We start from the raw sequence: 12,170 nt of genomic DNA on the forward strand, positions 1-12,170 counted from the left end.
GAGGGGGGGGAGGGAGGGAGGGAGGGAGGACCAGGGTGCGGGGAGTCAGTCAAAGCCCTGGCATGGACAGGATCCTCCGTTCCCCTGACCTCTGCATTTGGACAAAAAAAAAAAACAAGTGGCATTTCTTGAGGTCCAGTGCTGTTCAATGACTACTGGGCCCCATGACACCAGGCAAAAGGACAGAACCACAGCCTGGGCTGAGAAGGCCACATTGGGAAGATCACTCCCCAGCCCACCAGCAAGGACCTAAGAGCCCTGCCGTGCCCTTCTGAGCCTGCCAGAGCATCGCCATAGCACGGTGTGCCGTGCTTTCTACCTGCAGCAAACACAAGCGAGCAGCATGGCTGGTCACCTCACAGAGAAAGGCCGCCGGAGAGTTGGGATGCAAAGTCCCGGCTGCTCAGGCCAAAGCCTCGGGACTCCCAACAAATCCAGGAAACACAACCTGAGCTGGGGCAGGACATGGCCTAACATGCTAGCAGGTGTGAACCTGGCCTGGGATCCCCAGCACCAAGGAAAAGAAAACCCCATCAAAGCCACGTGCCATTCCCTCACACCTCTGAGCCAACGACTCCTCAGGCAGGCATGCATGGCTGCCTTCTCTGCTGGCCTGCCAGACTCAGAGCAAGAGGGGTCTGGAAGCACTCCTCACCAGGGTCAAGCCTGCCTGTTCAAAACCACTGAGACCCACAGCACTGCTGGGAGGTAAAGTCGGCGCAAAAGTTCTGGAGGAAGTGGGGTTCTTCTAGATCTCACTCAATCCTCAAGTGGAGCCTGCGGGGGTCACAGTGAGGTGCAGCCTTCCCTGGACTCTCTAGTGGGGTTCAGGGAAAGCCCTTCCTAGGACAACACGGCAAATGGCACATACATGCAAAAACCCTGGACAAACCATCTGACAGGACGCTGGGGGTGGGGGCGGAGGGGGATGGCAGCCACGCCCACGCCCACACCCCCCACCCCACCCTAGGCTCCAGAGCTGCATTTGCAGGGGGAAGAGAAGGAAGCACTGAGGTACGCTGTTGTCACGGACCGGTACGCTGTAACACCGGGGCACCAGTGCTGGCACCTTGGGTGAGAGCGGGTCATCTGTGGGCACAGGAAGCAGCCTGGCACCCGTGGAGGAGCCTGGGGACAGCTCCTGTGAGGACAGTGAGGAAAGGATACAACTGACTCAATGGAGCCTCTGTGACCAACAAAGCCACAAAAGCAGAAAAGTGGAGAGATAAGGCAAGACAAAGACTGTGGGAGGGGCAGAGCAATGAGCATGTGTCCCTGTGAGGAGGCGACTCACACTCCCTCCTGTGCATCCATCTAGTTCCCCATCCACCCCACCCAGCCAGGGCCAAAGAAGGAGTCTGTGATGCCAAACACAGGAGCATGGTCCTTCCACTGCCATTAAAAAACCACTGGAGGGGGCTGGACAGACGGCTCAGTGGTTAAGAGCAAGGACTGCTCTTCCAAAGGTCCTGGGTTCAATTCCCAGCAACCACATGGTGACTCACAACCATCTGTAATGGGATCTGATGCCCTCTTCTGGTATGTCTGAAGACAGCTACAGTGTACTATATATATTTAAAGAGGGTCAGGAACTGTGTGTGTGTGTGTGTGTGTGTGAACATGTATGGAGGCCAGAGGTTGTGCCCAGGCAGCAGCCAGCCCACCAGCCCTCCCCAAGCTCCTTCGACCCCTCAGGGTTTGAGGCCCCTGCTAGGATGTGAGTGAGAAATCCCCCCACAGGCTCACTGGTCTGAACACGCGGAGTGTGGGACCTCAAGGCAGAGGAGGAGAAAGAGCTTCTCTTAGAGGTGATAGCCCAGGGTCACTTCCACCCTGCCCCCACAGAGATGTGTGTGCTGAGTGTTTTGCCTGCATCTATGTATATGTATCACATGTGTGCCTAGGGCCCTCAGAGGCCGGAAGAGGGAGATGCCCTGGAACTGGAGTTACAGACAGCTGTGAGCCACGTCTCTCCAGCCCTGCTACAATGTTTCCAAAGCCACCAGGATGTAGGTAAGCAGGTGACTGCTCCCACTATGGCTTGACCCCCATGATGAACTGTGTACCCCTGAAAACTGTGAGCCACGACACAGCCTCTTGGTCAGGCAGTTGGTCGCAGCAACAAAAATCCGGGCCCTGGTTCCAGGCCCGTTGCTCTGATAAGACCCACACAAGCCCCGGGGCTAGCGGTGATCTGGCTCATGATGCCAGATGCCAGCCCATCATTTTAGGGGAGTCAAGGCAAGAACTCAGGCAGCTAGGCACACCATACCCACAGTCGTGGCCCCCACAACGCTCGCTCGCTCTCAGCTAGCTTTCTTCACAAAATGGCGCTACTGACAAGGGACAGGGTCAATTAACAGCCTACTCTGGATAACGCCTAAGACTGTTATAGTATCTTTATTCTCCTGATATAAGTGTTGTCTCTGAGGCTCACTGCCTCCGCCTGCTAACCTAGGCCTAGTCCCGGAAGCTTCTAGCGTCTGTCCAATCTCCTGTAGGCCTAGAATGTTGTCAGCCCCTGAGATTTACTGCTGAATAAACTCACCCTTTCTAGTTCTTTCCGATCTCTGGCTGGGTGGTTTGACTCAGCTGTTCTGGCTCCAACCTCCCCTCCACACTGACTGATTCAATCTGGCGTCTCTCTTTCTGCCCCCGCTGAATATTTGCTCTGCCTCACCTCCAACTAACTCTGGAAATCTGTTCTAATCTCCTGGCTCCTTCTCACTCTCTGGCTCGTTCTGTCTTCACCTGGGTCTAGCCTTGTTCTCTCTTCAACCCGTCTGTGTCTTCTGGCTAGACTACCTCCTTCCTCTCTCCCCCTCTCTAAGTAGCTTCCCTTTCCTCTCTCTTCTCCCCGGAGTTGGGCGTGTCCTATTCTGTCAAACCTTTCTCTGATTTGTCACTTTGTCTGCCACTCAATTAGACATCACTTTTAAATACAGCTGCTTTCTTCTACAAACTACCTTTACCTTCACTGTTTGGGATTAAAGGTGTGTATCAAGGACATCACAACTAGAAGCAAGTATTCTCAGTAAATAACACAGTCTTGGGGGAGGGGTGTCACAGCGTGACCTGCAACGTAAGACACCCTCCTCGGGGGTTCTGAGGTTCAAGGCTGGGCCAGGTCGCCAGTTAACCCTGCCCAGCACAGTATACACTGCTTACCTTGAAACTGAGGCTTAACTTCCCAAGAGCAGGAGGCGAAGCCACCAAAGACGTGGCCATCCCTGTCCTCGAGGACAAGTAGGCTAGGCCCCTGGTTGGTGATGTGGCTGCAGAGCTGGGAGAAGCTCTGCCCATGGAGCTGCGTGGAGAACAGCAGGCGCCAGCGGTGCCGATGCTCCGGGGCCAGGTGGGAGCTGAGGTAGATGACGGACAGCACATCCAGGATGCTCTCGAACCGCCCGCCTTGGTCCGCGAGGCACTCGGGGACCAGCGTGGACAGGTCAAAGGATGAGCCCAGGAGGCACAGGCCCCTGTGGATGACCACGTTCAGAAATGCGCCCACATGAGGGACGTGGAACACCCACTCCTCGATCATGGCTTGGTCGCAGACCTGGTCCAGGCACTGAGGGCCCTGGAACTTGTGGCCATCTAAGGAAAGAGAAAATCAAGATGGCTGAGTGCACCGTGCCACCTTATGGTCACTGTCCAAGCCATTGAAAACCAATCTAAAAATCACAAGGCATTGGGAGGTGGCTCATCTGAGCTGGGCCATGTCACAAGTCTAATGAGCACTCCCAATTTTAAACACCCACTATGACAATCTACTGTAACATACCGTGATATTCACATTACACAGATTAGAAGCATATTTTGAATATATTAGTGAAACTCTCTTCTCTGTTTCTTTGCTCAGTTTTGTTCTGGTTGGAGGGAGGATCTCATGTAGCTCAGGCTAGCCTCAAACTCACTATGTAGCTGAGGATGACCTTGAACCCTCATCCCCTGGTTCCATCTCCCAAAAGCTGAGCTCACAGATATATGGGTGCCACACTGATTTATGTGGTGCTGGGGCTCAAAGTCAAGGTCTAGTGGATACCAGGCACTACCGAGCCACACCTCAAGCCTACCTTTGCTCTTTGTTAATGTGACCACTAGAAAAACTGAAACTTCGTGGGCCGGCCTATTTCGTTGTCGGGTATCGATTTGAACAGTTTGACTCTGATACCCCCTCAGCTTTTCCCTCTCCTCAAACTGCACTTCGGAAGCCCGTGACAATGGGAGGTCTTTACAGGGAAGCCCGGCCTGGGAATCCCTCTGCTCCAAAGTGAGCAGAGGTCACATTCAGCTGAGAGCAGCAGAAGGCTGGGCACCTGTACTCTATGTACCCTGTCGGGGTGTGGCTCCTGGAGCACCCACTGGCCTCCTTGGGAAGGGTAGGCTTCACCAATTGCTAACCAAGCCTTTTCCCCAAAACATTCACAGTGTGCATCGCCACTACCTAAGGTGACAGGATAACCTGTGGAACACCGTTGGGATTTCAATTTGGGGTCCCCAGATGTAAAGCAGAGGTGATGCTAGAGCCTGCTAAGTTGCAATGGAGACAGGAGGAACATATATAGTTAAACTCACAGAAAGAGACAAAGGCTCTGCTCACACTGTTTCCCGGGAGTGGAAACCCAAGTATGAACTCAGTAAGGTTCATCTTTGTTGTTGTTGTTGGTTTTGGAGACAGGGTTTCTCTGTGTAGCCCTGGCATTTATAGAACTTTCTCTATGGACCAGGCTGGCCTCGAACTCAGAGATCTGCCTGCCTCTGCCTCCTAAGTGCTGGGAAAAAGGCATGTGCCACCACACCTGGTGGTAAGGTTGGATTTCCAACACCCTTTTCTTAAATGCCTGTAAGTCCAGCTCCTGAGGACCTGACACTCCTGTAGGCACTCACACACGTGCACATACACACACATAAATAAAACTAACTAGGTGAGTTAAAACACTAAGAGCGATGGAAACTAAAGCCCCACAAACTTTACAGGGAAATTTTACAGCTACAAACATCTACCCTAAAGAAGGCCAACCTCAACTTCATCATCTAAGCCGTAAGAATCTAGGAAGATAGGGCTGGCCGTGCGGGGGTGGTGGTGGTGGTGGAATGGCTCTGTTGGTAAAGTCCCTGCCAAGCAAACCTGAAGACATGAATTCAGACCCACAGCTGTGTTTCTCTACCCTCAGCACTGGGGAGGGGAGGCACAGAGGTTCAATGAGAAACCCTGACTCAAGATATAAGGCAGTGAGCGATTAAAGAAGATGCCTAACATGAATATGTACAAACACACACACACAATACATACAGAGATACATACAAATACTACACACACACATACATACATACATACATACGTACACACACACATACATACCACACACACAAACATATATACCACACACACCACACATGCATACATATATACACAGGCACACATACATACCACACACACCACACACACATACATACACACATACATATATAATACACACAGAAATAAATACATACACACACATATACACACAAACATACATATACACATATACACACATACATACACCACACACACATACACACAGAGATACATACACACACATACACACACAATACACACAGAGATACATACATACACATACACAAATATGCATATACATATACACACATATACACACAATACACAGATACATACATACACATACACACAAATATACATATATACACACCATAGACATACAAATATACATACAGACATTCAGACATACATACATATATAAACACATACAAACACACACACACACACAGAGAAACTAAAAAGACACAATCAAGGCTAATGCCAACAAAGACAAATGGACTGGGAAAGCAGGAGAGAAGAGCCTCCTAGACAGCTTTTAAAATTAGTTTTGTTTTTAATTAAATGGTCTGAAGAGTCAGCTCAGCGCGTTAGACGGAACGCTGCTCTAGAAGAGAACCCATGTCAGGCAGCTCACAACCACCTGTAACCCCAGCTCTCGTGGATCTGACACTGTCTTCTGTCCTTCACTGGCATCTGCACACACACACATACACACACACAACTCACGCATGTAAAAATAAGCCTTTTTAAAAAATCAACAAAAATACTGAGATTGGTTCTATAAGACTGACCAAGGAAAAGGATTTCAGACTCTGAAACCAGAGGAGGGCGCGTGTGATGTCACGACGGCTTCTCCACAGCTGAGGTAGATAAGGCTATCCCACAGCAATCGCAGAGCGAGGGAGGCAGGCACACGGCCACGGCTGAGCTTCCCTGGGAGGCTCTCTACTCACGGCAACTGTGGCCCCCCTGGCCCCCATCACGCCAGGGTCTGAATCAAGAGGACAGCCCCACACTTGCCTTGAAACTTCATCTCACAGAGCAGCTGGGTGACCATGGCCTGCATGCTGTCGGGGGGCGCCTCGGATTTCCTGCAGGTCCAGCCTCGAAGCTCATTCCGGTGGGTCAGCACGTGCACCACAGAGGCCACCAGGTCCTCTGTGAACTGGGAGATACTTCGCTGTTAAAGCCAAACCCTCCCTGGCCCACCCCAGGACATCACAGTGAGAAGCCGGCGATGTTTATCTTTCAGTAATGACCATGGTGGACCACAGCTGCTCAGGGATTCTCTTTTCTTCCTGGTTTTTTAGCACTTCACATAAATTGGACTGACCTCCAACTTGGTACGGAGCTGAGGATGACCCTGACCCCCCTGCCTCGATCTGCCGAGGGCGGGGATTACAGACGTGGGCCACTACAGCTGCTTCAAAAGCTGCTGGGGAGGGACCGGAGGCTTTGTGGGTGCCGTGTGAACATTCCACCGTGTGAGAATACACCCCTAAGCCCTCTCCCACTTTTTGTAAAGTGTGGACACAGATTCTTTCCAAGGTGCCCAGGATGGCCTTTGACCCTATTGAGTAGCTGGGATGTCAGGCCAGCGCCACCAGGCCTGGCTTTCATTTTTCTGATTACACACTTAGGTCCCCTGAGAGCTTGCCAAAACCCTAGTTTAAGAGTTCCAAACGGCGAGATGGTTCAGCAAGTAAGAGCACTGACTGCTCTTCCAGAGGTCCTGAGTTCAAATCCCAGCAACCACATGGTGGCTCACAACCACCTGTAATGAGATCTGATGCCCTCTTCTGGAGTGTCTGAAGACAGCTACACTGTATTTACATACAATAATAAATAAATCTTTGGGCCAGAGAGATGCAGGGACTGAAAGAGCAGGGTTGCCCAGAGCAAGGGGGGCCGACCAGAACGAGCAGAGCAGAGGTTTTAAATTCAATTCCCCTGGGCTGGTGAGATGGCTCAGTGGGTAAGAGCACCTGACTGCTCTTCTGAAGGTCCGGAGTTCAAATCCCAGCAACCACATGGTGGCTCACAACCATCCATAACAAGATCTGATGCCCTCTTCTGGAGTGTCTGAAGACAGCTACAGTGTACTTACATATAATAAATAAATAAATCTTTAAAAAAATAATAAAATAAATTCAATTCCCAACAACCACATGGAGGCTCACAACCATCTGTATAGCTACAGTGTACTCATATACATAAAATCAATAAATTTTTTTAAAAAAGAGTTCTTAATCAACCAAACTGTTATATGGGCTCAGCTCCCTGAGCTGACCAGCCACATTACCATTACCTAAGCCGCTGTCCCAGGTCCCCCACCCATTGACACTGTGTACCTTCTGGACATCTCTGGTCTTTGTAGGCCCCTCTGCGGCTGAGATCATGTTCATAACCATAAGGCCCTTCTCCTCACAGCTCCCTCTCAACAGCTGGGACAGGAATGCGGTGAACTGCTCTCTGGAAACGCTCCTGCAGTTCTCACGGGCCCTGTCGGTCGGCTTTACCTTCCGCATGCCGTTATACAGTCTGGTGACCATTGCTGGGGGGAGGGCCTCCTTGACATGGCTCTGTTGGGGACAAACAGAAGAGCGAGCTAAGTGGGGGTTTACTGGGAAACGAGCTGAGGGCAAGACCAACCTGAGTGTGTGGACCACGGGCATGTGAGACCATGCTGGGCACCAGGTCCTCGAGGCTGGAGAGATGGCTCAGTAGGGCACTGACTGCTATTCCAAAAGTCCTGAGTTCAATTCCCAGCAACCACATGGTGGCTCACAGCCATCTGTAACGGGTTTCGATGCCCTCTTCTGGTGTGTCTAAGAACAGCTACAGTGTACTCACATAAATATAATAAATAAATCATAAAAAACACAAAAAAGGTCAGCCTGGGCTATACAGTGAGTTCCAGGCTAGACCAATTTTTTTGGCTATACACAAAGACTCGCTCAAAAACAGGGTAAGGGTGTTGTTCACCGTGGCTACTTTCCACCCTATGAGGACAGATCGGTATAGCTGTGACATAATCATGGAGTCAACCATGCCAAAAGCAGGGGCCTTTCAACCTAAAATCAGCTTTCTAGTGCCTGGCGTGACTGCAGATCCTAAATCCCCACCCCATGCGGTCACTCTTGCCTTCATCGCCTCCAGAGAGAATGTCCCCGTTGCCACGCCACCTTCACTCGATGACAGGGCATCAAACAGCCTGTCCACCTCAGCCTGCTCCTCAGGCAAGAACCTTGAGGTCATCTTCTGGCCCGACAGGCTCTTAGCATTCCCCATCTTGCCTGCTCTCTGGAACTCTCTGCACACGGGAAAGAAAGAGCACAGGCCACAACGTGAGAGTCACGGAAGTACTGAAGACCGCTCACTGAAAAACGCAGCTAAAATACTCAATTAGATGGGGTGGAAATGAACAGTGGACACACATGAAGTAGAAAGGCCCCGAGTTAACTGAAGCAGCCTGGATTCCTTCTGAAAACACACTTTGGCCGTGGTGTGGTGGTGTGGCCCACAATCCTACCACTCAGGAGACTGAAGCAGGGGTGGTCTTCTCTCTCTCTCTTAATGGATCAATCTAGAAGCAAGCAGGCATTCGAAGGCCTGAGGGCTTCTGACAGCTGGGCCTCAAGAAATCTACTGAGGGAATGGTTTGCAGGTGGTAGCCTCCTGTCAGCTGCTGGTGGCTGCTCTGACCCCAGCAAGCTCCTGAGGCCTGGGAGATGTGAGACACACCTCCTCAGGGTGGCTTCCTTTCTCCTTGTCAGCCCCCTGGGATCCTTCTTCACCTCCTGTTTCCAATTGTTTGGCATCCACAACTTTTCCTGAAAAGCCCCCTCTCCCACCTCACCTCCAAGACCCTGCATAGACCCTGTGCCACCCTGCCCTCCAGACCACCCGCTTGGTGCTGCTGAGGTCCCCTGACTCCAGCGAGACTCTGCCAAGTGCCACATGCTGATTCCTGGTCCTCCGAGGACCTCCCTCATAGTCCCCACCCGGGAGTGAACTCTTACCCTCTCCTTGTCCTTCCCTGTTCCCCATGGGGACCCCAACACCTGACCCTACAGCCCCTTCCCTCTGGCTGATTCCAGACTCTGATCTGAAGGCCACAAAAAGGGACTCTGCTCCAAGACCGCCCTCCTGTGCCTTAGCCCGAGGTTACAGGACAGATGTACCGATGTGTGGCGTTCCCCTGCAGCCTCTCAGGAGATGTCATAGCTAATCTTGTCTGTCAACTTTATGAAATTGGGACCACCTGGGAGACGAGGTTCTGGGTGGGTCTGTGGAGGATTTTTGAGATTAGGTTGATTGACTTAGGAAGACCCAACTGTGGGCGGCGCCATTCCCTAGGCTGGGGGTCTGGACTGAATAACGGAGAACCAGCTGAGCACCAGTATTCCCCCCCACCCCTCTCTCAGCTTCCTGACTGTGGGTGCCATGTGACCAACTACCTCACGCTCCTGCTTCCATCCTTTCCCCTCTGGGATAGGCTGTTACCCTCAAACTGTGAGCCAAAAATCAATCTTTTCCCTCTTAAATAGCTTCTGTCAGGTGTTTGGTCACGGTGACAGAAAAGGTAGATGCCACCCTCTCTTTCCATTTTGTGGGTTTCCTAGTGCTAAGTCACAACCAGGTCCTAGGAAGCCCCCAAGGGCTCAAACCCACACTGACCCCACAGGAACCCCACGGTCAGCACCACCTGCCCCTCTCTGCACGACCTGTCCCAGTGATGCCAGCTGCATACCCCACAGCCAGCTAGTACTAAGCCACAGCAGTGGAGGAGGCGGGGCCTTTATTGAGAAGGTAACTCCTAAACACCAAGCCTTGAACGGTAAACAAGCCAGGGACAGCACGGGACAGGACCCGATGCCATAACAGAGCCAGAGCTCAGCTGCTCTATGGGGAAGGCAGAGGGAGGGGAAGGGCAGGTTTGGAGCCCACAGCTCAGGAAGGACTGGGGAGAGGCCTTGAGAGTACGACGGCTCTGTGCCCTGTACCAGCCCAGCCGCTACAGCTGGAAGGCCACCTGTCCCCACACAGCTGCAGCAAGAATGATTCTCAGGGCCCACACTCTCCCTCCAGGCTGCAAGCTCTGCCATGCGGCCAGCAATCCGTCAGCTTCCTGGAGAAAGGTCTTGGATGTGTCAGAGGGCAGGCTCTGTCCTTCATGGGGACACCTTGGTCCATGGGGTAGCTTTCCCCTGGCGACTTATATCCACCCTTCTTAGGTGAAGATGCCTCTCCGTGACAGTAAGGTCACTTGTAGCAGTGAGTATCAACCTTGCAAACCAAAAGAGACACTAGCCAAGGATCCTTATCAGAAAGCGGGGGATAGGGGTGGGGGAGGTGTGGAGAGACCCTTTAAAGGTCACCCACAGCCCTGACCATTCTCCACACAGGGCCTGTGAGCGCTGCCGTCTCAATCTGGACATAGGTGGCCACACCGGACACTTTTTGTATGACAATGGGCAGGTGACTGCTTTCCCAGCTGGGCACAATCAAGGGGCGAGCCTTTGCCCAACCAGACCTAAGTCTCCTAAGCCCACCTGTGCGCTTCCTTGAACATTCCAGTCCATCCTCAACGCTGCACCGCTAATCAGGTCCTTCTCCCCCCCCCCCCCCAACCAGGTGACCCATTCAGGGAGGAGCCCAGCCTCTCCCCAACGGTGAAATCCCATCACCCACGGCCTTAAAAGGAGTTTGGCTTGCCGTGCTTTAATAAGCTTGGGTGAATCGTTTAAAGTCAGGCCACCTGGTCCTGCTTCCCGGAAACCAAAGACAGACACAGATGAGCCCACGAGAATAGAAAGGCCTACTTGCATTTGTCCCGAAGAATGGGAGAGCCAGCTCTTTGCAGCCCCAAGCTCCTGGTGGCAGGCTGGCGTGTGCCCTGGACTCTTCCCATAGAGCCTCCAAGAGATCATGACACTCTGGTTCCTAGAGTGAACAGCCACACCAAGCCCACGTTCGAGTCCTGGAGCCTACTGGGTCTGCAGCTGGCAGCCCTCCATCTGTCCCAGCCCCCCTCAGGGGTGCAGGCCAGGGCACCTTCCTCACCTCCCCCTAACTTGGTTTTGAGCTTGCCTCTGAAGGAACCCTATTGGGTTCATCTTGGAAAACAAGGCAGGCCCACGGATCCCATCAGAGCCCAGCTTCACCCCTCCCAGGCACTCTCTCCTTGTCTGACAGTAGCCTTAGCTGTAGGAAGCTTCCTTGGGGGCTGCTCAGGCCACCCCGAAGGCCTTCCTTCCTTCCTTCCTTGAGCTATGCCCAGCCTCGCCCAGGGCTCCCTCCCTCCGGCTCACCAGCCTTGGCCTACGGGGACCGAGCTCCTTCCGGTGCGTCCAGGGGAGCAAGGTTGCCCGGGTCGCCCAGCCCATTCCCTAGCAACGGCGCTGACGGACGGTCATGAGCACCAATTGGAGAAGGGTTACTGAGAGGTGGAGCCCGAGTCAGATCTTAACCAATGGGATTGTAGTTCACGGGGAGTGGGCGGAGCCTGGGATCGGAGAACTTGAATCTGTACCAAGGGAAAACTTGGGGATGGCTGACAGCGGCTCAGGTTCTGCAAAGGCTGTGCACGGGGCTTGAGGAGGTGCTGGGAAGCTGCTGAAGGGCTGGGAGCGGATAGAAGGCTTCCATCGAGGGAGCTGGGAGCAGAGGAGCTGGGAGCAATGTGGGATGCTGGGAGCAGGGCAACTGTGAACAGAAGGCCAGAGCTGGGGCTAGCCCCCCAGAACTAGGATGGAAAATCTAACATCCTTACCTCCTGAAGTCCATTGCGTTAGCCAATAGAGCACTTGACACACAGAAGCAG

General features: G+C 52.7%; 1 protein-coding gene across 4 annotated transcripts in view; it reads right to left on the bottom strand.

Moving 5' to 3' along the window:
• The window catches only part of Meak7 (MTOR associated protein, eak-7 homolog), a 16,198-nt gene extending 4,474 nt beyond the window's left edge, over positions 1–11,724 (bottom strand). Inside the window, exons 1-6 of one of the 4 annotated variants that reach the window (XM_029532602.1) lie at positions 11,659–11,724; positions 11,170–11,290; positions 8,489–8,657; positions 7,696–7,926; positions 6,365–6,509; positions 3,169–3,597 (exon numbers count right to left, since the gene is read on the bottom strand). In XM_029532602.1, the coding sequence (XP_029388462.1) occupies positions 3,169–3,597; positions 6,365–6,509; positions 7,696–7,926; positions 8,489–8,657; positions 11,170–11,258 (1,063 nt within the window). In that variant the 5' untranslated portion in view covers positions 11,259–11,290; positions 11,659–11,724. The remainder of the gene's footprint in view (positions 1–3,168; positions 3,598–6,364; positions 6,510–7,695; positions 7,927–8,488; positions 8,658–11,169; positions 11,291–11,658) is intronic. The other 3 variants (XM_029532601.1, XM_029532603.1, XM_021220591.1) reach the window with 3 other exon arrangements.
• Positions 11,725–12,170: the final 446 nt, after the last annotated feature.

The sequence above is a fragment of the Mus pahari genome, chromosome 20, assembly GCF_900095145.1.
Source record: "Mus pahari chromosome 20, PAHARI_EIJ_v1.1, whole genome shotgun sequence".
NCBI lineage: Eukaryota > Metazoa > Chordata > Mammalia > Rodentia > Muridae > Mus > Mus pahari.